The sequence below is a fragment of the Polistes dominula genome, unplaced genomic scaffold (genome assembly GCF_049000335.1).
Source record: "Polistes dominula isolate Pdom_NZ unplaced genomic scaffold, Pdom_raw_medaka contig_15, whole genome shotgun sequence".
Taxonomy (NCBI): Eukaryota; Metazoa; Arthropoda; class Insecta; order Hymenoptera; family Vespidae; genus Polistes; species Polistes dominula.
The window spans coordinates 3,462,509-3,484,447 of NW_028300915.1; the positions used below are offsets into that span (position 1 = coordinate 3,462,509).

The following is a 21,939-nucleotide window of genomic DNA, read 5'->3' on the forward strand; positions in this document are numbered from 1 at the left end:
CATACCGTGTCTTCCAAGACAGAAAACTATGAAAACACTATTGTAAACTAGATAAAAATTATTTATATATATATATATATATATATATATATATATATATATAACATACCTCCGAGACCCATAAGTTATTGTATACCATATATGAATAAGCAACGAGAAAAGGAGAGAGAAAGAGAGAGAGAGAGAGAGTGAATGTAAGTGAGTGTTCAAGAGTATGCAAGAGTGAAACTGAAGAAAGAAAAAGAAATAGAGAGAGAGAGAGAGAGAGAAACAAATATATTTAATATAATATAATAATAATATATAATATAATTAATATTTCATACATTTATCCGATTTTGCGGATAAGAGAAATAAGCGTGTGTGCAACTTATCAAACATTCTCTTTTTAAAAATTACATGCATATATGTATTTTACGTATGTTTAATTATTAAAAATTATTCACACACATTGAAATTAAATCGATTAGAAAATCGTTCGAATGAATGTTAATCGTTTCACAATGTAGATTTCTTTTCTTTTCTTTTCTTTTCTTTTTTTTTAATTTCACTTACGTAAATAAATCGTGCGTAGAATTCGTAATTTATAAAACAAACCGAAAAAAAAAAAAAGAAATAAATCACATTCGATTTTTTGCGTAAAAAGAAGACTTGAAAAATAATTATTGTTCTTGATCGATCTCTCGATATGTATATAATAATAATAATATTATACATATAAAAGAAAAGAAACAAACAAATATATATATACACCAATACACATACACGCGAAATAAATAAATGCGACCACACGAAAATGTACATACCTAACATTGCACTAATATATAGTATTGCCGCTGAGTATTACAACTAGTCACATAAGCCAAAAGTTTGTTACTCTCATAAAAGTTTTCTTTTTTTCCAGTTTTATAAATAAAGAAGGTTTACAAACCCAATTATATATCTTATTTCTTACGATCCAATTATTATTATTATTATTATTATTATTATTATTATTATTTTTGTAATTGGATATAATAACTCGTTCATTTAAAATTTCACTAGGAATTGCTGATGCATCACGCGTCATTCGTTTATTCAAAAATATTCAAAAGAAAAGAAAATACATATAAAAATAGTCTGACTATTCATTTCCGCATTTATGTATATATATATAATGCATGCACAAATACATTCAAAGTCGAAATTATCGTTCAACCAACCATGGTACGTTTTATGAAGCAGACAAGTGCCATAAGTCGTGCGATAATCGAACGAGAATCGTGCTTGTGGTGGCATTGTGCTTTTCCAAAATTATTTCAAAGTGAATTTCTATTTTGTTTTTTTGTTTTTTGTTAAATCTCTTTGTCGAAAAAAAAACATTTATTTTATTACGATAATTATTTCTCGTTCGACATATATAAAAAAAAAAAAAAAAAGAGAAGAAATATTATGTTTAACCAGTCCTTCATCTGTGAATAATATTTCTTAAAAGAATCGTTCTTGGAAATATATATACCTCGCATCCTTCATTTTCCTTTTTCCTTTCTCTTTCAATATAACCACGTAATGCTCGACAACAACGTCAGTTGCAAAGCGCATACGTTGATCCTTAAAAAAAAATTATGATGAGAATTCTATAATGATTCTTATTGGTACTAGTAAGTATAATTAAAAATGATTTATTCAATTTTATATTAAGGATCGAAATTTGCAAAGGAAAAGAAAAAATAAAACAATTTCAGTCACATAGAAATTTATCTTTATCGTAAATTACATTCGTATATTTTACATAAATAATTGTAAATAAGATTGAAATTTGTGATATTATCGTTGAAGAAAAAAAAAGTCAAGCTTAAAACAAACAGATCATTATTTTTAAATACTATGTTATATAAGATTTATTTATCAGAGAAAAGAGAATCAGTAGATATCAAATTATAAATACAGATTCTTGCAACGACGTGATATCTTTGTTCTTACACGGATGATAAATAAATAATATTTGAAAATTTTGTGAGATATACTGTTTCAAAAAAAAAAAGCGATTGCAAAAAATGTTGTAATTAAGTTTTGTCATTGCACATCAATCGTGGTATGTATAAACTGATCTACCATTTTCAAATAGAAACTCAAGACAACGTTTTATTCTGGTTGTCGTAACCACGCTAATAAGTAGGTCTCACGCCGTTAGTCTTCTTGAGGAAATCACGCGAACAAAGTTATCCTTGTCGACTGGCAACTACTTAATTTGATAGATAACAAAAAACATCAGGAAATATAAAGAAAGAAAGAAAAAGAAATAATCAAGGAAAGAGAATTTCCATTCATATTTTCTTCGAATGAAATTTGGAACTTTGCAAAGAACAGAATTTAGTCTCTTTCTTTCTCTTGTTGGAATATAAGTGTTCTATAACGAAAGTTCTATAACGAAATCGAGTATTCAAGAAAGGGACACTTTCCTTGCGGTTTCAACGTTACGCGATTGATTACTTCAAAACATTGTGAGAACGAATCGAATAAAACAAGTTTCAATAGATAGAATAGCTCAAGGATATATATATATATATAAGAGGAAAAAAAAATGATCCTATTAATCCTTCTATACTTTTTGATGATTTTTGGTGTTACAACAAGTAAAACGTGTAACTCGAACAACGGTGATGGTAATAATTTAAATCATTATTAAAATTATATACGAAGATATTTTCATTCTTGAAGATATTCAACAAAAATTCAACTTCGAATCAATCTCAGAATTTCAGCATTCTCACGTAAGTTTAATTATATCACCGATTATATCAAAATCAATGATACGTGAACTGGAAATTTATTGGAATCATCCAAAGTATCGATCGGATAGCGACAAAATCGCACTTTACACTGATGATCCAGCAAATGGATTAGAACCGATTTTTACTTTGGAACCTAAATCATCGAGTGGTATAAAGAATACAGGAATTCAAGCTGAGTATTTACCTACTAAAAATTTGACCTTCCAAGGACAATGTCTCAGTACGTTTTAACAAAAAGATATCTTTATTTTTTATTTTTATCAATTTGACGAGTTTAAGGAATTAACTGTGTTTTTATATTTAGACTATTACGTTGCTTGGTTGAGAAATGGTGTCCTGAGGAAAGTGAATTGTCTTAAGACGTATCCTAATTGGATGGCTGAAAGAAAAGATATTCTAGGTCCTCTTAGAATGAATAAAATCTTTTTACCAGGTACTCACGATTCGGCATCTTACGCGATCCACAAACTGGCTGCTGAAGAGGACATTATTGATAAATATGTTATAACGCAGGTGAAGAAAAATACATATATTCAATTATAATTAATCCTCTAATTAAGTAATATCGATTTGAGCAACGTTCGAGACTTTTCATAGCTTTCAGGACATAGACGTACTCGCGCAATTGATATACGGGGTAAGATACTTGGACATCAGAGTAGGATATTATCCACGCACGAATGAAATTTGGTGGGGTAATCATGGAATCATACGATTAATACCATTAAAAGTTATCATCGAACAAGTAAAAATATTTCTCAATAATACAGAGGAAATCGTGATCTTCGACGTTCAAGAATTTCCCGTTGGTAATTATCACATTGATATTTAAATTTATCATGAAACAATTTAACTAAACACTTCGTTTAATTTGAACAGGATTTCAAAAAAATGTATCCATACATCATCAGTTCGTTAAATATTTGGAGAAACAATTTGCAGATTACTATTTACCTTATAGAACTGGTTGGCTTACAACATTAAATACAATTTGGTCCTCGAAAAGGAGACTGATTATTGGCTATGATGAAAAACAAATTCTCAGTTTATATGAGAGTCTATGGCCTTGCGTTACGCATCAATGGGGTAACGTTCAAACTATCGATGATTTATATCGGTATCTTAATCGTATTGAAACATCGACTGCTCGGTAAAAATCCTTTATCTTTATAATCTTTATCTCTTGACTGAACTATCCTATAATATAATTTGATATCTTCTTTTCAGGGACTACAAAATAACGCCGAGATCTGCAATGGCGGAATTAACTCCTAATATGTGGGACGTGATTTGGAACAGATTAGGAGGTCTTCGTCAAATGGCTGATAAAGTCAATGCTAATGTCACCAATTGGTATGCCACCAAATGGCAGCATACAGCTAACATCGTCGCTGTTGACTTCGTAAGAAGTTCTGGTATCATAGAGACTTCTATCGAATGGAACGATAGACGGAATTCTAACTGTTAATAAACAATAAATTCTACATGTTTCATTTGATATTTTCTCACAAACTGTGAAAGAATTAGTTAGATAGATAATACCTGTTCTTTTTTTTTTCATCTTCTATTATCAACGATTTTAGTTTTATTAGCTCATTCTGTTTTCCCTCGTTTAATCTCGTATTAAAAAAAAAAAAAGATGAATCGTATAATACGTATATAACTTTTTACGTGACAAAGAGATTTCCGGCGGAAGAAGAAATAACAATAACGTCAAGGAGACCAATAGAAATACTAAGTCGTGCTCGTACATTGGGAGATATCAGTTCATCGTTTGTCACGGGTAATAACGGTTGTCGGTAGGATTCAAAAATAAACTTATTTACCAAATCAATTTCTTCTTAATTGAAATAATAAATAAAAAGTTAAAATGTTAGCTAATGATATATCTATGAATGTAATGATGCTTATATCAATTGTAATTGTGTTTTTCTTGAATCAAATAACTATAAGTACTGGCAATACTTTTTTTTGTCAAAATAATCAACAATGTACGTTTCTTGAATATTGTCCAGATATAGCGATGCGTATGAAAAAGAATGAATTTCCAATATACAGGTATATTTGATGCATCTCTATAAGCAACCAAAAAAAAAAAAGAAAAAGTGTACAAATCTTATAAACCTGATTACAGATTTCGTCAATCGATATGCGATTATTCAGGATTAAGACCAAAAGTGTGTTGCGATACAATTAGTTATCCTGTTAATCCAACATTATATGAAGAAAACATAAGATCACTGTTAGAATCAAGATCGTATTACAAATGTGGTAAAAGTCTTATTAAAAATAACATTGATAATTTTGGATCTTACCCTTTTCTAGCTAGAATTGGTTTCATAAGTAAGTACACTGTTAATCATTTGAAATACCATGAATTGAAAATTTCAATTTCAATGTTATTTCTTTTGATGGTAGATTTGCAAACAGGACACATCAAATATCCTTGTAGTGGTACAATTATAAGTGAAAGAGCAATAGTAACTACAGCTTCCTGTGCTCTTGCTAATTCTCAAATCTACAAATTGTATACACTTGAATATATCCTTAGATATTTAATATCACTTCAAGAAGAGTTAAATGCATGAATTAAACGTTTAATCGTTATTTTTAAATAGGTATGTTGTAACTATTGGAGAATTTAACACCGAAACAGATCCTGATTGTAATTCCTTACTTTGTGGTCATAAAGTTAGACATTATAATATATCCTATATAATAAAACATCCGAATTATTGTGCTGACAATTTTGAAAATAATATAGCATTAATTCGTTTAGAAAGACCTATTCATTTTGAAGGTAAATAGATATTTAAATTAAAAATAAATTCATTTCTTATAATTAAATATAAATTTTGTACACAGTAACAGCACAACCTGTTTGTCTATTACCCAAAGAAATTTATATTAGAACAGGTTCAAATACTGTATTGATTGGTTGGGGTAGATTATCGAATCAAAAAGGTATTTAAAGTAAGCAAAAGAAAGTAATCATTGTTTTAATATTTAACGTTGTTTTCAGATATGTTAAATATACAACAAGAATTAAAAATGGTATTGTTACCTAAACAAAACTGCTTAGATTTTATAAATGAAGGATACTCGGTAGAATTGTGTGCTGGCGGAGAAACAGAACCTTGTTCAGCTTACAATGGAAGTCCCCTATTGTACAAATATAGTGATACTTATTTTTTGGTATAAGCAATTATTTTTTATTCATAAACATATACGTTTAATATATAACGTAAAATAAAGACAAATTTTAGCTAATCTACTTTACATCTCCAGGTAGGAATTCTATCCTATGGCTCCAACTGTGATGACAAATCAAATTTACCAGTGGTTTTTGTGGATGTAAAAAAATATACGAGATGGCTTTTAGAAAATCTTTAAATATTTTATATGTATATAAATAATGACAATTAGTTTTACCTTAAAACTTAATTAACACAAATTATATATATATATATCTATATATATTACATTCATTTGTTTCCATTTAAATCTCAATAATTACTTCTGCTATAACTTATGTTTAAATATATTTAAATATTTGCCGCGTGTCATTTCTTTAGCCTCTTCCATACCAAGTTGATAAGCTAAATCATGTAATTTTTTAACTTCTGATATAAGTCCTGTCATAGATAAATTTCCCAATTCTTTGAAAAGAAGAATCATCTTAATACATGATGATATGTATAATTAAAATTTGATATCGGTTCAGCATCTACTTACGGTGTAACTGATTCAAATCATCCGTGGTTAATAAAGATGCCCAAGTAGATGGCTCTAACTGAGGAGAATTTTGAGCTACAAACTCGTTTACACCTGGAACTTCATCGGTCGCTACTATATATGGTATTTTATGCTTTTATAATGAATAAACAATACCTGATAGGTAAAGTGTATAATTATGTAAAATTAACTTACTTTGCTCTGGCCATAAGTCTGGCGATGCTCTGTCTAGTTTTTCTAAACTCATAAGACTTTCTTCGACGCAAGTCAAATCTGTTAGTAGAAATATTAAAAATAAATACTAGAAAGTTAATACATTAACTTTGGAATTTGAATATATGCAACGTTATTTACAAATAATATATTAATCTTATGTATACATGTATAGTTTAATATTAATAATAAAATATTAACTTAAAACTAAAAACATTGACTTAAAAAAAATATACCAGTTTGATCCACAGGTTCATCCGTTGCCATGTTGTTAAATATTAATAACAAGTAACATTGGAAATAAAAAAAAATCGAAATGGAGAATGGAAAATGTCGTCGATAAAAATACACGTTATTAATTGACCTTTTATTTCTATTAAAATCTTCGATAATATTAAGAATTGTTTTCACGACTAACACTTTTTTGTAATTCTCTCGTCAAATCAATTTGTTGTTGAAGATTATAGATGTTTTCTATTTTCCGGCGCTGCTGTCGTTCGATATCTCGCAATACACCTTCGTGAAGTCGTTTTCTAAGAAAGTAAAATAAACTCACATAACCTCCAATAGACAAAACATATTAATAGTTAATATTACCTATCATCTTCCTGTTTGTAATGTACGTATCCTATTATGCCGGCAGATAATAGACAACACGTTCCAAAAGTGAGTTTAGCAAGCGTTGACATTTTCCTTTTTTTTGTATTATCTACTTTAAATAAAATAAATCTTATATATAAACTATCGAGAGAAGTTAACACATGTTGAATATCTACTATCGAAAATAAGAACAATCGATCATTCGATATTTTGCCATCTAATCGATATAATACGTCCTCTACACATTTTACTGTAGTATAGAGTTTGTTTAAAGCCATATTTAAGTACATAATATGGAAAAAAAACGATTCGAATAATAATTCGTTAATTAAATTGATAACAGTATTATTTTTTATTTCTTATGTTTTATCTCATACTTCTTATTTACATTACACGAGCATGGTGATTAGTTTTACTTTTACATATTTATAATATCATTAGCTTTTGATGCTCTAAAAAAAGAAATATTAAAGGTGGTGTAAATCTTCAAATACGTACAATTTATATATATATATGATTTAAAATATATTTTGTTACTCGTGTATCTTCATATACCACATACAATCTTATAGATATACTTACACATTTTTGAAGCTAACTAAAAGAAAATATTGATAATTATTTTTATTATTATAAGTGACAAAATAGATGACAGAAAATGATTTATTTTTCTACCTTATAGGACTACTCATGCTAGAAATGAACTATGATTCTTCTATGAGTTGTGGTTTTACACGTATAGATTAGGAAATAACAAAGAAGAACTTTTTACATCGGTAAATCAACTTTAATCAGAATAACTGAAGAATATCAGAAGATTTAAGTGTTTTTATTTCGATATAATCGAAGTACACTTTATTCTCTGAATAATAAAATAAAATCAGAAGATTTACCTTGTTTGAGAAGAAACGTTATTAGTTTTGTTAAAGAGACTAATATAATACATGGATAACACAGAAGATTGGATATTTGTATTTACATTAATTTAAAAAAAAAGAAAAAGCATGGAAAACTGATATAGAATTCGATGAAAAAGAAAAATACAGATATAATTTCTACTGGTTATAAGAAATATAAATATAAAAATATTTGGTAAAAGCTGAAACAAAAGAGAAGGAGATATTGAACTTAAATTAAATACTAAAAATACAAAATATTTAATGAAATAATTTATAGATACATATTTCATAATATATGAATTATAATTTTATAAAACTATTAAAACATGGAAAATTATTGTGAAGTTTGTTCAGTACAATTATTGAATAATATTCAATTCCAAAATCATTTATCAGGAAAAAAACATTTAAAACAATGTCAATTTAAAGAATTTCAAAAAAGGATTATAGAACACTCTATATTTGTTTCTTCTATACCAAAATTTATACCCAAGGATGAACTATTGAAGTTTTTTTTACAATTTGGGCCAATTGCAAACCACAAAATGGGAAAGCATTATGTTATTATTGAATTTGAAAATAGGTATAAGAAAATTTGATTAATTAATTTATATTAATTATTTAGTTTAATATTTGTAGTACATTATCTTCTTTTCTTTCCTTTATAAGAGAACCCGCGGAATACTTATTAAACAATCCGATCTGGTTAAATAATACAAAGTTAAATATTCAAAAAAGAATATTTTATAATAATGGTATGGATATATTATATATACATATATATATTTTTTTACATTCTATTTTGTTAAATGATATTAAATAATAATATTAAACATTTATTTTAAGATTCAATAAGACGTCATGATAATCATGTAACAGAGACAACGGAAGCTGTAAATTTGGATTGTATAAAGAGTATATTTAATAATGAAACTACATTTGAAATACAACTCGAAACATTTTTGAATACAGTACTGCTTAGTGATACAGAAGTTGAAGAACGATATGAATCCATCTGTAAATTTTTAGATGAAAAATTTGCAAGTGTATTTCCAAATTGTCGATCCTACAGATTTGGATCTACACAAATGGGACTAGGATTTAAAGAATGCGATTTGGATATTTATATGGATATTGGTAAATTTACAAATTATATTAATAAGCTTAAAATTATGGTGAGATATTAATAATATACATTTTACTGTTAATTACATTTATTCTAGGTGTGCCAATATGTGAATCAAAAAATGGTTTAATGACGAAAAAAGTGTTTAGAGATGTTAAACATGTAATGTACAAGATGAATAACGTATTTACGAATATATTACCAATACTAAAAGCAAGGACTCCAATTATAAAATTTTATTTTGTTCCGAATAAGGTTTCTTGTGATATTTCATTTAAAAACGCTTTTGGTATATATAAAAGTAATCTTATAAAACACTGTCTTTCACTTGATCAAAGAATAAAACCATTAATGGTTATCATTAAATTTTGGGGAAGACAAAGTAAAATGTCAGGTAGCGGAAATATATCCAATTATGCATTATTATTATTAATAATATTTTATTTACAACAACCGGAAACAAGGATACTTCCACCTTTAATGGAACTCCAGAAAACGTGTGAACCTATAATTATTGATGGTTGGCAAGTAAACTTTGATGAAAATGCGGTATTACCACCGATTACCAATCGTAGCACTATTCCACAACTGCTGACAGGTTTTTTCAACTTCTATGCTAATTTTCCTTTCAAAACAAATATCATTTGTCCTAGAGATGGTATAGCACATCCAAAAGAATTATTTATTGATACTTCCAATTTGCCAGACTATATGAATCGATATAAGGAAATGGCTATGCAAGAAGAATCTAAGCTTAAAGTTAGTAGTTGTGCTTGTATTCAAGATCCAATTGAATTAAATAATAATAGTGTAGGTTCTATATATGCAAAAAAAATAGCATTATTTCAAAAAAATTGCAAAATAAGCGCAGACATATGTACATCATTTCAAGATAACAATTACAAAAATCTTTTAGAAAATTTACTTACGTATGACTACGAAATAGAAATCAGTAACTTTTTTGTAGTGTTAACAATATGTTCTGGCACATATGTAAATGTCGGTTTACCAAATAATTTTCAAAATCGTGAGGACATAATTGATAAAGAACAATATAAAAAGGATAATTGGTACTTTATAGTATTTAATATTGTGAAAGATATTTTTGAGAAAGTGTGCAAACTACAAGTGCAAATTCTTTCTGCTGACAATGAAACTAAACAACAAAAAGTTGAAGTTTTATCTGATGTACATACAAAAAGACATCAACAGCTTTTGTTGCACTGTACGGGAAATGACTCAGCATTGCTTAATAGGAGATCTTGTACAGTTAGTACTGATCTTCTTAGCAGCCCTTTAAAGAAGGAAATTGGCATATCGGATATTCTTGTAGAAAAGAATAGTAAAAGACAAGACTACAAACCATTAAAATTAGATTTTACGTGTATATTTGAAAAAAAAGATAATCCACTTCAAGTCCAATTAGTATTAAAAAGTGATAGAATGAAAAGCAAACTCTTCAAAAATTTGGGCAATTTCATTGGCTCCAGATTACGAAAAATTACTATGAATACTTTAATGCATATGAAAAGATTTAAATTATCATTAGAGAATATATAAAGAATTAATAACTGTTAAAACATAATATAGATTTGATTATTGATCGATTTATTTAATATAATTGATTATGTTATTAGGTAAATATTTAAAATTTGATAAATGCAAAAGAAAGGACCAAAATATTCTGACAGCATTTATCATATTTTTGGATATTTTAAATAATCTATTGAATAAATAATTAAATAAAATGAAACTAAATATTGTCAGCATGAAAATCTTATTTTCTTAATCTCTAGTTTTAATAAATTATTTTTCTACATAAAAATAATAATTCTTTCTTTTGAAAGAATTTGAATATTGGGATAAATTTTGTTTTATCAATGAAATCATGCATTACCAAAGAACAGATCATAAAAGAAGATGGTGTGAGTGTAAATAAAGACTCGTAAAAAATAACTGTATTAAATCAAGTATGATGATCGTATTAGAATCTATGAAATAAGGTATTTTATTTGTATCATTTGCAATTTGAAACTTTCATATTCTATAGATTTAAGTTTATCTATTTATAATAAATAAAAGCTTTTATCTTTATAACGCATAAGTAATTTAATACTAAAATTAATAATTATTATTTATAATAATAATAATTAAGTGTACATGTGTCAGCATTAAATTGTATAATTCAGTTAAATCATGGAAACCTTATATTTTAACTACTGGCCTTTTGTAAATTCATATATTATTTTTTATTAATTAAAATATATATAATTCTATCCTCTGTCATATTTAAACAATTTTAAAATTTACCTAATCATTTCAAAATATCAACAGCATATACAAAAAGTTATGAAGGAAAGTAACGAATCTGGCGCCAACTATTTAAAATACTAGTTTCGTTTAAGTCAATTAGTTAGTTTTATTCCTTGAATTGGTAATCAAGATGGCGGACTAGTAATGTGTCAAGTGACGGAGGTAGAAACACAGGAGAACCAACGCTGTATACGATAAGTGTCCGCTAAATGTGGAAGAAATAAAGTTTTAGTCCAGAGTGCACTGTAGTTGTTAAGGTGAGTCTCGGTAGTTGATAAGGTGAGACAGTTTTAAAAAAACATGTAGTGAGTGTTAGTCTGTGAGTTTTATCGTTATTTTTTGCAATTTTTTTAATTATTTGTGAATGAATGAAGAAGAAATTTTATTGAAATCGTGTAATAGTCGTAGACAACTAGTGATTTCTGTCTGAAAACATATTGAAAAATACATTTGATTTACTAAAAGTATTATTTGAGAAAATCAACATTGATTTTCCAAATTGTTGCTGTGTTAAATACAAAATAATTAAACATTTTTTCAATGTTCGTTAGTATTGCGTGAAAAATTATTATGAGAACTGCAAACGTCATACCAAAGTATATGGATCTGCGACTATGAAATGAAGAATTTTAAACATTTAATTTATGCATTTGCTGTACATATATTGTGCATTGTTAATAATGATGTTAATTTTATTATTTATAATTTTATAATATTTTTACAACGGAACAAATGAATAAATAAATATAGATATATTCATATAAATGATACAAATTTATTTTATTTCAAATGTACAATTCTAACTACTCACTTATGCTATGTGCAGTTCATTACTTTTTTTTTTTTTAAATATATACAATTTTTACCATGTTTAATTAAGTTCATGATTATGTATTTGCTTAAATATTCTGAAGCTGCTGAATACGATTTATATTCTTTTAAAATTGCATTCATTCTCTCTATTTGAGCCCTCATAGATTTTCAGCAAGCAAAGACATAATGGTCTCTTCGTCAACAGATTTTATTCCACTTTCATACTCCTAAAAAAAATACAATTATTATTTTTAAATTTACAATTAATTTACATATTTATATAACATAAACATAAATAATTAATGTTTCAAAATAAGAATATACCATTTTGCTTTTAGCAGCGACTGATCTTTTGTTGTTGTCTTCTTTTTTTACTGGCATACTTTTCATCTGTTTTAAAATAAAAATAAGAGTTATTGAGCTTTTATTTGTAATATGTTATTCAATATATTTAATATATATTACTAAACAAATCCAGTGTTTTTATAATTTAAACAGATTATCTATTTTTCAGAGTAATATTAAAACATTACTTACCAAATTATTACTGAAACGTTCCAAATAGAGAGGTTATCCATGTTTATAAATCAATCATTGAATAGTATTTTGTAGTTGAATCTATCTTTTAATGTTAAAAATAGAAAGGTTAAGTACTAACATCAACTGTCAAATAATATTTTTAATGAAATTTAATACAATTATCAATAAATAATTCAATCTCGCTTGATGTCAACAAAAGTATTTACTATACAAAACCATACTGGTGTCTTCTCTGTAAGAGCAAAAATAGCGGATGAGAGTACTCATCTGGATAGAGCTCTAGGCGGACCGGACTGCTGCGCTTCGCACGAGGGACGGGGCTGCCCGCGGAACCACCACAATGATTGGTGCTTCCCGCAAGGGGCCTGGGCACAATGCTCCAAGGACTGAGCGCCCGAGATAACAAACCACACGAAAAAAACCAATTAATAGATAACAATGATCCTACTGATCGTCATGCCGCCCTAATGGCAGAAATAAGTATTAGTTATTTCTTATGATTTTAAATGACGGATAATGTTATTGTCTATAGTGTTCGTTCTCCTTTGTTTCTACATCCATCATTCGAGCATTCAATGCGTTAATTAAGCCGATAAAAGTATTATTTTTTATTTTTTATTTCTTATTTTTTATCTCATACTTCTTATTTACATTACACGAGCATAGTGATTAGTTTTACTTTTACATATTTATATTATCATTAGCTTTTGATGCTTTAAAAAAAGAAATATTAAAGATGGTGTAAGTCTTCAAATACGTGCAATTTATATATATATTATATATATAAAAGTTTGATTTAAAATATATTTTGTTACTAATGTATCTTCATATATCACATACAATCTTATAGATACACTTACACATTTCTGAAGCTAACTAAAAGAAAATATTGATAATTATTTTTACTACTATAAGTGACAAAATAAATGACGGAAAATGATTTATTTTTTTACCTTATATGACTACTCATGCTAGAAATGAACTATGATTCTTCTATGAGTCGTGGTTTTATACGTAAGGATTAGAAAATAACAAAGAAGAACTTTTTACATCGGTAAATCAACTTTAATCAGAATAATTGAAGAATATCAGAAGATTTAAGTGTTTTTATTTCGATATAATCAAAGTGCACTTTATTCTCTGAATAATAAAATAAAATCGGAAGATTTACCTTGCTTGAGAAAAAACGTGACGTGGCGTGAAGATGACGTTATTCGTTTTGTTAAAGAAACTAATATAATGCATGGATATCACAGAAGATCGGATATTTATATTTACATTAATTTAAAAAAAAAAAAAAAGCATGGAAAACTGATATAGAATTCGATGAAAAAGAAAAATACAGATATAATTTCTACTGATTATAAGAAATATAAATATAAAAATATTTGGTAAAAGCTCAAGCAAAAGAGAAGGAAATATTAAATTTTAAATTAAATAGTGAAAATAAAAAATATTTAATGAAATAATTTATAGATACATGTTTCATAATATATGAATTTATAATATTATAAAAATATTAAAAAATGGAAAATTATTATTGTGAAGTTTGTTCAGTACAATTAATGGATCATACTCAATTCGTAAATCATTTATCAGGAACAAACCATTTAAGAGAAGTTCAATTTAATAAATTTAAAGAATGGGTAGAACGCTCTATATTTATTCCTTGTTTACCAAAAAATTGTACCAAATATAAACTAATGGACTTTTTCGTAAATTTTGGGCCAATTGCAAAGCTCAGAATTAATAAGGATTGGGCTATTATTGAATTTAAAAAAAGGTATAAAAAAATTTGATTAATTAATTTATATCAATTATTTAGTTTAATATTCGTAGTACATTATTTTCTTTTCTTTCTTTTACAAGAGAACCCACGGAAGACTTAATAAACAAACCGATCTGGTTAAATAATCCAAAGTTAAATATTCCAAAAAGAATATTTTATAATAATGGTATGGATATATTATATATACATATATATATTTTTTTACATTCTATTTTGTTAAATGATATTAAATAATAATGTTAAACATTTATTTTAAGATCCAAAAGATTTTCATGATAAATATGTTGCAGAGACAACGAAAATTATAGATTTGGATTCTATAAAGAGTATATTCAATAACGAAACTACATTTGAAATACAACTCGAAACATTTTTGAATACAGTACTGCTTAATGATAAAGAAATTGAAGAACGATATGACTCAATCTGTAAATTTTTAGATGAAATATTTGCAAGTGAATTTCCAAAATGTCGATTCGTTAGATTTGGATCTACGCGAATGGGACTAGCATTTAAAGATTGCGATTTGGATGTTTATTTGGATAATGGTAAATTTACGAATCATATTAATAAGCTTAAAATTACGGTGAGATATTAATAATATACATTTTACAATTAATTACATTTCTTCTAGATGAGCCAATATGTGAATCAGAAAGACGTTGTAAGACGGAAATGCTTTTTAGTAAACTGGAACCTGTAATGAAAAAGTTGAATTACATATTTAAGAATATATTACTAACACTAGAAGACAAAAATCCTATTAAATTTTATTTTGTTCCGAATAAGGTTTCTTGTCATATGTCATTTAAAAACGATTTTGCTATACATAAAAGTTATTATATCAACTACTGTCTTTTACTGGATAGAAGAATAAGACCATTAATGGTTATCATTAAATTTTGGGCAAGACAAAGTAAAACGACAGGTAACGGAAAAATATCCAATTATACATTATTATTATTAATAATATTTTATTTACAACAACCGGAAACACGGATACTTCCATCTTTATTGGAACTCCAGAAAACGTGTAGACCTAAATTTGTTCATTGTTTTCAAGTAAATTTTGATATAAATACGGTATTATTACCTATTAACAATCGTAGCACAATTCCACAACTTTTGACAGGTTTTTTCAACTACTATGCTAATTTTTATTTTAATACCATTATCATTTGTCCTAAGCGCGGCATGGCATATTCAAACGCATTGATACGCGAAATTGATACTTCCCGTATGCCCTACTATATGTATGTAGACTTTAAGTTTATGCAGACTATATGTAAGGAAAAAGCTAATGCTTATATTCAAGATCCCATTGAATTAAACGATAATTGTTTTGACTCTATAAGTAAAAAAGATATAGCAACATTTAAAAAAAATTGTAAAATAAGCGCAGAGATCTGTAATTCATCTCAAGAGAACAATTACAAAAATCTTTTAGAAAATTTATTTACGTATGAGAATTACGTAATATAAATCAGTAGCTTTATTGCAGTGTTAGCAATATGTTCTGGCTCATATATGAATGTCGGTTTACCAGATAATTTTCAAAACCATGCTGACATAATTGACAAAGAACAATATATAAAGGATAATTATTACTTTCTAGTATTTAATATTGTGAAAAATATTTTTGGGAAAGTGTGCAAACTACAAGTGCAAGTTTTTTCTACTGACTAAGAAACTAAATAACAAAAAGTTGAAGTTTTATCCTATATACATACAAAAAAACATCAACATCATTACAAATCTTATATTTTGTATACAAAATATCATACAGAAACTAACTTGTGTACCTGAATACAATAAATTGATGGGTGTTATGGACAAGACCGATATGGTCATCAGCACTCTCTCACATTCTACGAGAAAAACGACGAAATAGTACAAGAAGTATTTTTTTCATATGATCGTCATATGTCTTTGGAACTCTTATATTGTTTATATAAATTAAATACGGGTAAAACATTATCAATAGCAAAATTTCAATTAAAATTGATCGACCAATTTTTGAAAAAATATCATAAACAATCAAGCAATCATTGTATAAGACTGAGAAACAATTACTCAGCACGACTCAACGGAAGACATTTTTCTTCTCTTTATGAATTTAATGGGAAAAAAGGATCGTGAAGGTGTGCCGTATATACAAAAAACGATAAGAGATGAAAATCTCGATATCAATGCAAAGAATGTCATGTTGGGTTGTGCGTGCATCCATGTTTCAGAATATACCATACGTAATTAAATTATTAATTACTATATATTATATATTATGTTATATTTTATTACTGAATATTATATATTATGTTATATTTTATTACTGAATATTATATATTATGTTATATTTTATTACTGAATATTATATATTATTTTATATTTTATTACTGTATATTATATATTATGTTTTATTTTATTACTGTATATTATATATTATTTCTTAACTTTTTTCAATTGTTTATGAGATATTTTTTATCCATTAAATAAGTTTATATCTTATGTAGATATTATAAGTATATTGTTTTAAAGAAAAATCCCTTTTCCTCCAAAATACACTATCCATGCGCAATGTGCACAATTTCTGCGGGAAGTTCCGTTCGAAAGGATTAAAAAGCGATAGAATGAAAAGCAATTATTATTTATGATAATAATAATAATAATAATAATAATAATAATAATAATAATAATAATTAAGTGTAAATGTCAGCGTTAAATTGTATAATTCAGTTAAATCATAGAAATTTTATATTTTAACTACTGGCCTCTTGTAAATTCATATATTACTTTTTATTCATTGAAATATATAATTCTATCCTCTGTCATATTTAAACAATTTTAAAATTTACGTAATCATTTCAAAATATCAACAGCATATACAAAAAGTTATGAAAGGAAGTAAAGAATTTGGCGCCAATTATTTGAAATACTAGTTTTGTTTAAGTCGATTGGTTAGTTTTATTCCTTGCATTGGTAGTCAAGATGGATGACTAGTAATGCGCCAAGTACTCGTAGTTTTTAATTCTTCAGATTTCTACTACTTGATATTAGTGTTTTAAAATTTAGAGAAGGGAATAGATTTTCAACTGTTAATCAGATATATCATTACTTCTCATTTTAATTTAATGTCATCGTTGGGATAAGGATAGGTATATATTAAAACAATATCGATTAATTCAGCAAAGAAACAAAATATAGACAGATATATCCCCGGCTATGAGTTAATTACAATTGCGATGGTTCTTAGCAGTGAAAAGCATGTTATACCTATGTTGTGTTGCATTGAATTCCTATTTAGCTTATCAAAAAAATAAATATGTCTGACGGTGCATGAATAGTTGAACAGATTCAGAGATCCGAGATTTAGTTCATCAACGAGTAACAAGTTATCAGTGGATTTTATGCTTAGTAAATAATGTGAAAAAAGAAATATAAACAAATAATAAAGATTTAAGTACTAATTTCAAAATAATTCTTTTCTAGAAACGTGAAATATTTAACGTTTGGCTATAATATAACTAGTAACTGTGAAATTACCAGTCCTCTGATTTTCTTCTTAAAAACCTGTTTTGACAGTGCTTAATGAATATTGTAGATGTAAATATTTTTATGTAGTTATTCTAGTACCTTATATTGTAAATAAGTACATATCACGTGTTATAACAGTTATGCTCTGCCTGTCTTTGACTTAAGTATAAAGTTAAATTAAAATAAATGTAAGAAATTTACAAAATATACGAATTTTTATGTATATTATTATATTTAACAAAATGAAACCTCTTTGAATAATTACACTGAACCTACTAATTACAGTTTTTAAGCAAAATGAGTGATCTTGCTGAAATGGAAGAATTGCAGACACCAATCATTGAAAAAAAGACCAATAACAAAGACAACGATAAGTTGAAAAAAGAACAATCTTCTATTGTGCAAAAAGAGTCTATCATCAAAAAAACTACTGAAGATGTACAACGTGCCATTGAAGGTCTCAAGGAAATACCGGATAAAGAACTTCAAGAGTTTCTGGATGATGATTTTATGGAAGGTCTCAATGTTGTCGATGCTTGGGAAGGAGAGGAAGATAAGAATCGTGAGGAAAAAAAATCTCAAGCTAAAGAAAACGAACAAGTTACTAGGTAGAAAATTTATATTTTATTAAGACAACGTTTATTAACTATAATGTTTAATCTTAATTTTTTACTGTATTGCTTTGTGATACTTAAAAAATATTTTTTCAAATTATGTGGCAGATAATCGTTTGTATTATCCCCTACAATTTCTTCTTAATACATGTTTTAGTATTTTTTTGTACATCTGTATTAAGAACGAAGTTATGTCTTAATTATATTGTAACAACTAGTGATATTTGATAGAAAGTGATAGAAAGAATAATTATAGGGAGCACAATCGCAAGGAACATAAAGTCGTCGTTAGAAACAGTCGTGAGAAATCTAAACGAGAGGAAAAGAAACGTGAGGAAAAGAAACGTGAAGAAATTCGGCGAGATCCATCTAAAAGTACAAAAGATATAGAAAGAGACAAAATGCGTACGAAGAGGGACAACGAGAGTAAATTATTGGCGGAGAAAGAAAAAGCTATTAAAAATTTACTTGATTCTGATAATGTAGTACCACCTGGTACAGAAAGTGAAGCAATTCAAAGTATTACTGATAAACAAAATGAGGAACGAGTACAAATGCGAAATCGAAAAAGTAGAGAACGTCGTAGAAGCCAGGAAAGAATAAAATTAAGTCCAGTACGTAGAAAAAGTTATGATAGATGCAGAGCAAGTCCGCATAGAAGAATATTGAGTCCTATTCGTCGTAGAAGTCCTTTCAGATTGAGTTCAGAAAGAGTAAATTGTGATCGTAGAAGTCCTCTTATATTATCACCAGAAAGAAGAAGAAGTCCGTACCACAGACGATTAAGTTGGGAACGAAGATTAAGTGCAGATAGAAGATGGAGTGCTGAACGACATAAAAGAAGAATGGAACTACAAGAACGGTAAGAGAATATACATTTTCTATTATATATACTATTTAACTAGTCGCGATCTTAAGTGATACGCGACTAAGCACACGCCTATTAATTAGTTTCTCAAAGTGCTGATTCTTTGAGACTAAAATGGCAAAAATTTATATTTTAACTTTAAATCCACAAGACGAAGAAGTCGATCTCGTGATCGGCAACGAAGTCGCAGCATGGAACGTTTTCGAAGAAGGTCCCGTTCACCGATTAATAGGAGATACAGTCCAAGACGTCGAAGTCGTACTCGTAGCAGATCTTTGGAACGACGCACCAGGAAAAGATCACCTTTCATCAATGAACTTGCCAGGCAGTTGCGAAATGAAGCTATAAAGTCTAATTCTACATATATCCCAGCATCCTCAATGGAAGGAATATCACCAATCATGAATACATCTATATATTCACAAGAGACAGAAGTTCGAGGAGCATTGTCTCAGTCTTATATGCATCAGGGTGGACCACTAACACCAGCACAACAACCACAACCACCACCATCATCTTCTGTATTGCCAATGTCATCGGGAATGCAGCCATTTATGAATTTTGATATTCCTTCATCTCAAACAGCTATAGGCTTCGATGGTGCTCCTTTACATTCAATACCACCTGCTCATTACTCCTCTGGCCCCGTAATGTACAATCATAATACGGTACAAACGAATACTATACCAACGCAATCAGGAACCCGAGCAGTACTACATCCTGCACCTCATCAAACTACTCCACAACCAGTGCCTGCACCAGTATCAATGGATCAATCAGTCATGGGAGGATATGTGCCACAACATGGAGTTGTTTCACATTTAGAGTCATCCAACCATAAGCCTGTTAATGCAGTCCTTTCACCATCATCAAATTATAAAGACCATAGGTCATCGCTATCCTCGAACAATGGATACCAGCTTCGTGAAGAACGCTTGAAGACTCCTGAACCACCAGTTATCTCCGATACCAAAGTAAACACCTTATGTATCATAGTAATAATATTTTATTTAATTGTTCAATTGTCAACAAGCGTAAAATCGTTATTTCTTTGCATTAATTATATAAAAATACCTTTGCTAATGTATTCATTTATACAACACACTTATGTATACTACTTGGACTAAATCCGTATATGTTTTATATCCAGAAAAAAATATTAATTTATTACTTTAAATTTAAACTTACAGCAATTTGAAAAGACCAGTTTGTCCAGTCTACTGGAAGCGTCTGTTTCTGCTAAAGGTGCGAGTATGAGCTTTTTTAATTTTGTATCCTAAAGAATATGTAAACCAATCTCAACTTGTGCGACTTAACATATAATATTAATATCGTTGCATTTTCTTTTTTATATCCCTTAGATTCGACTAGTCCACCAGTCTTATATCCAGGTGAGAATTTTAATGTTAACGATATTAAAGTGCTTTCAATCGCGTTTTGTGTTTTGAAAAGTGAAAAGTATCATTGCTATTGCTTATACTTTGATGGTATATGCAAAAGATGGTATAAGAGAAAGAAATAAAAAATAAATAAAAAGTAAAAGAAAAACGAAGTGAAGTGTAACAACTCATTTTCACGCGTGATCGTTGATTCTCTGTGAGAAACGCTCACGAAGCATGAAAATGATATGAAAACTAAAGTATTAAAACGACCAATGTATTCTCCTATTAATCGTACGTGGAATTTGTTTTTTCCATGGTAGGATTCAAGCCAGAAATACTACGGCATTGCGAGCACGCCCTACGTGGACTTCCAATCGAAGATCCACGTTTGAAAAGGAAGGGTAGATTTTTCTTTGACCCAAAGAAAGCAGACTCTAAAAGTAAGTACGAGGAATATCCTTCCAATTCTATACTCTTGCTGAATGGCAAGAAAATATATTGGGAGGAAGAAGAGGTACAACAATACGATACGTCGTTGACAACGCAAACCATGCAGATGCATCAAAAGATTTGTCAAACAGAAGAAATTGAAATGGATTCGAAATCCGTGGAAGCGCACGTCGATATGGTTGATTTTGAGATGCAAGTATATCCACATGACATCGAACATGAGATCAAAGAAGAAAGAAAATCTATCATGGATAGGCTCGATTGGAATACGCGGGAAAAACATCGAGACGCG

General features: G+C 28.0%; 7 protein-coding genes and 1 long non-coding RNA gene across 21 annotated transcripts; 5 read left to right on the forward strand and 3 right to left on the reverse strand.

Annotated features, from left to right (window-relative positions):
- The first annotated feature begins 1,064 nt into the window (after nucleotides 1–1,064).
- Nucleotides 1,065–4,261, forward strand: LOC107071878 (PI-PLC X domain-containing protein 1). The gene is made up of 6 exons (XM_089170038.1): nucleotides 1,065–2,645; nucleotides 2,737–2,994; nucleotides 3,079–3,287; nucleotides 3,379–3,583; nucleotides 3,654–3,924; nucleotides 4,002–4,261. Exons 1-6 carry the CDS (start codon nucleotides 2,564–2,566, stop codon nucleotides 4,240–4,242), a joined length of 1,266 nt encoding a protein of 421 aa, XP_089026164.1. The 5' UTR covers nucleotides 1,065–2,563; the 3' UTR covers nucleotides 4,243–4,261.
- Nucleotides 4,262–6,198, forward strand: LOC107071884 (venom protease). Of its 2 annotated transcripts, XM_015331310.2 has the most exons (7): nucleotides 4,263–4,832; nucleotides 4,909–5,117; nucleotides 5,193–5,301; nucleotides 5,393–5,574; nucleotides 5,640–5,738; nucleotides 5,797–5,969; nucleotides 6,063–6,198. In XM_015331310.2, the coding sequence occupies exons 1-7, from the start codon at nucleotides 4,645–4,647 to the stop codon at nucleotides 6,165–6,167; spliced, it is 1,065 nt and encodes a 354-aa protein (XP_015186796.2). In that variant the 5' UTR covers nucleotides 4,263–4,644; the 3' UTR covers nucleotides 6,168–6,198. The 2 variants fall into 2 exon arrangements, with proteins under 2 accessions (XP_015186786.2, XP_015186796.2); XM_015331300.2 differs by having other exon boundaries at nucleotides 4,262–4,832; nucleotides 4,909–5,301.
- lin-52 (DREAM core complex component lin-52) lies at nucleotides 6,149–7,094 on the reverse strand. 8 transcript variants are annotated; one of them, XM_089170053.1, is made up of 4 exons: nucleotides 6,959–7,094; nucleotides 6,705–6,782; nucleotides 6,510–6,602; nucleotides 6,149–6,409 (listed from the first exon to the last, which is right to left on the reverse strand). In XM_089170053.1, the coding sequence occupies exons 1-4, from the start codon at nucleotides 6,987–6,989 to the stop codon at nucleotides 6,297–6,299; spliced, it is 315 nt and encodes a 104-aa protein (XP_089026179.1). In that variant the 5' UTR covers nucleotides 6,990–7,094; the 3' UTR covers nucleotides 6,149–6,296. The 8 variants fall into 8 exon arrangements, with proteins under 8 accessions (XP_089026179.1, XP_089026176.1, XP_089026178.1 ...); XM_089170050.1 differs by having other exon boundaries at nucleotides 6,149–6,433; XM_089170052.1 differs by having other exon boundaries at nucleotides 6,510–6,608.
- On the reverse strand, nucleotides 7,069–7,612 carry Pet117 (cytochrome c oxidase assembly factor-like). The gene is made up of 2 exons (XM_015331357.2): nucleotides 7,320–7,612; nucleotides 7,069–7,255 (listed from the first exon to the last, which is right to left on the reverse strand). Exons 1-2 carry the CDS (start codon nucleotides 7,610–7,612, stop codon nucleotides 7,117–7,119), a joined length of 432 nt encoding a protein of 143 aa, XP_015186843.2. The 3' UTR covers nucleotides 7,069–7,116.
- LOC107071921 (speckle targeted PIP5K1A-regulated poly(A) polymerase) lies at nucleotides 7,248–11,623 on the forward strand. Of its 4 annotated transcripts, none has more exons than XM_089170020.1 (5): nucleotides 7,248–7,388; nucleotides 8,005–8,804; nucleotides 8,891–8,976; nucleotides 9,068–9,358; nucleotides 9,445–11,623. In XM_089170020.1, the coding sequence occupies exons 2-5, from the start codon at nucleotides 8,548–8,550 to the stop codon at nucleotides 10,905–10,907; spliced, it is 2,097 nt and encodes a 698-aa protein (XP_089026146.1). In that variant the 5' UTR covers nucleotides 7,248–7,388; nucleotides 8,005–8,547; the 3' UTR covers nucleotides 10,908–11,623. The 4 variants fall into 4 exon arrangements, with proteins under 4 accessions (XP_089026146.1, XP_015186857.1, XP_089026145.1 ...); XM_015331371.2 differs by lacking the exon at nucleotides 7,248–7,388 and adding an exon at nucleotides 7,585–7,724; XM_089170019.1 differs by lacking the exon at nucleotides 7,248–7,388 and adding an exon at nucleotides 7,655–7,795.
- Nucleotides 11,624–12,413: 790 nt separating this feature from the next.
- Nucleotides 12,414–13,151, reverse strand: LOC149033171 (uncharacterized). The gene is made up of 3 exons (XR_016175840.1): nucleotides 13,011–13,151; nucleotides 12,798–12,863; nucleotides 12,414–12,700 (listed from the first exon to the last, which is right to left on the reverse strand). It is a non-coding gene; the product is annotated as an uncharacterized LOC149033171 (long non-coding RNA).
- Nucleotides 13,152–13,928: 777 nt separating this feature from the next.
- LOC107072034 (speckle targeted PIP5K1A-regulated poly(A) polymerase) lies at nucleotides 13,929–17,257 on the forward strand. 2 transcript variants are annotated; one of them, XM_089170036.1, is made up of 5 exons: nucleotides 13,929–14,067; nucleotides 14,613–14,796; nucleotides 14,883–14,968; nucleotides 15,093–15,350; nucleotides 15,437–17,257. In XM_089170036.1, the coding sequence occupies exons 2-5, from the start codon at nucleotides 14,717–14,719 to the stop codon at nucleotides 16,282–16,284; spliced, it is 1,272 nt and encodes a 423-aa protein (XP_089026162.1). In that variant the 5' UTR covers nucleotides 13,929–14,067; nucleotides 14,613–14,716; the 3' UTR covers nucleotides 16,285–17,257. The 2 variants fall into 2 exon arrangements, with proteins under 2 accessions (XP_089026162.1, XP_015187107.2); XM_015331621.2 differs by lacking the exon at nucleotides 13,929–14,067 and having other exon boundaries at nucleotides 14,525–14,796.
- Nucleotides 17,258–17,444: 187 nt separating this feature from the next.
- LOC107069397 (uncharacterized) lies at nucleotides 17,445–21,636 on the forward strand. Of its 2 annotated transcripts, XM_089170033.1 has the most exons (6): nucleotides 17,445–17,954; nucleotides 18,619–18,941; nucleotides 19,204–19,809; nucleotides 19,967–20,789; nucleotides 21,006–21,206; nucleotides 21,518–21,636. In XM_089170033.1, the coding sequence occupies exons 2-5, from the start codon at nucleotides 18,631–18,633 to the stop codon at nucleotides 21,093–21,095; spliced, it is 1,830 nt and encodes a 609-aa protein (XP_089026159.1). In that variant the 5' UTR covers nucleotides 17,445–17,954; nucleotides 18,619–18,630; the 3' UTR covers nucleotides 21,096–21,206; nucleotides 21,518–21,636. The 2 variants fall into 2 exon arrangements, with proteins under 2 accessions (XP_089026159.1, XP_089026158.1); XM_089170032.1 differs by lacking the exon at nucleotides 21,518–21,636 and having other exon boundaries at nucleotides 19,967–21,082.
- Nucleotides 21,637–21,939: the final 303 nt, after the last annotated feature.

Bases quoted from the DNA above. Each gene is read 5' to 3' on its own strand.
- LOC107069397 (XM_089170032.1), top strand. From the start codon at position 18,631: ATGAGTGATCTTGCTGAAATGGAAGAATTGCAGACACCAATCATTGAA. The intron at 18,942-19,203 runs GTAGAAAATTTA...GAATAATTATAG, and splicing joins GAAAACGAACAAGTTACTAG to GGAGCACAATCGCAAGGAAC. The intron at 19,810-19,966 runs GTAAGAGAATAT...TAAATCCACAAG, and splicing joins AGAATGGAACTACAAGAACG to ACGAAGAAGTCGATCTCGTG.
- LOC107071884 (XM_015331300.2), top strand. From the start codon at position 4,645: ATGTTAGCTAATGATATATCTATGAATGTAATGATGCTTATATCAATT. The intron at 4,833-4,908 runs GTATATTTGATG...ACCTGATTACAG, and splicing joins AATGAATTTCCAATATACAG to ATTTCGTCAATCGATATGCG. The intron at 5,970-6,062 runs GTATAAGCAATT...TTACATCTCCAG, and splicing joins ATAGTGATACTTATTTTTTG to GTAGGAATTCTATCCTATGG.
- Pet117 (XM_015331357.2), bottom strand. From the start codon at position 7,612: ATGTACTTAAATATGGCTTTAAACAAACTCTATACTACAGTAAAATGT. The intron at 7,256-7,319 runs GTAATATTAACT...TTACTTTCTTAG, and splicing joins TACAAACAGGAAGATGATAG to AAAACGACTTCACGAAGGTG.
- LOC107072034 (XM_015331621.2), top strand. From the start codon at position 14,540: ATGGAAAATTATTATTGTGAAGTTTGTTCAGTACAATTAATGGATCAT. The intron at 14,969-15,092 runs GTATGGATATAT...AATATGTTGCAG, and splicing joins AAGAATATTTTATAATAATG to AGACAACGAAAATTATAGAT. The intron at 15,351-15,436 runs GTAAATTTACGA...CATTTCTTCTAG, and splicing joins GGATGTTTATTTGGATAATG to ATGAGCCAATATGTGAATCA.
- LOC107071921 (XM_089170020.1), top strand. From the start codon at position 8,548: ATGGAAAATTATTGTGAAGTTTGTTCAGTACAATTATTGAATAATATT. The intron at 8,805-8,890 runs GTATAAGAAAAT...TTCCTTTATAAG, and splicing joins ATTATTGAATTTGAAAATAG to AGAACCCGCGGAATACTTAT. The intron at 9,359-9,444 runs GTAAATTTACAA...CATTTATTCTAG, and splicing joins GGATATTTATATGGATATTG to GTGTGCCAATATGTGAATCA.
- LOC107071878 (XM_089170038.1), top strand. From the start codon at position 2,564: ATGATCCTATTAATCCTTCTATACTTTTTGATGATTTTTGGTGTTACA. The intron at 3,584-3,653 runs GTAATTATCACA...TAATTTGAACAG, and splicing joins CGTTCAAGAATTTCCCGTTG to GATTTCAAAAAAATGTATCC. The intron at 3,925-4,001 runs GTAAAAATCCTT...TCTTCTTTTCAG, and splicing joins ATTGAAACATCGACTGCTCG to GGACTACAAAATAACGCCGA.
- lin-52 (XM_015331321.2), bottom strand. From the start codon at position 6,989: ATGGCAACGGATGAACCTGTGGATCAAACTG. The intron at 6,783-6,958 runs GTATATTTTTTT...TTCTACTAACAG, and splicing joins TGAACCTGTGGATCAAACTG to ATTTGACTTGCGTCGAAGAA. The intron at 6,624-6,704 runs GTAAGTTAATTT...TACCATATATAG, and splicing joins AGACTTATGGCCAGAGCAAA to TAGCGACCGATGAAGTTCCA.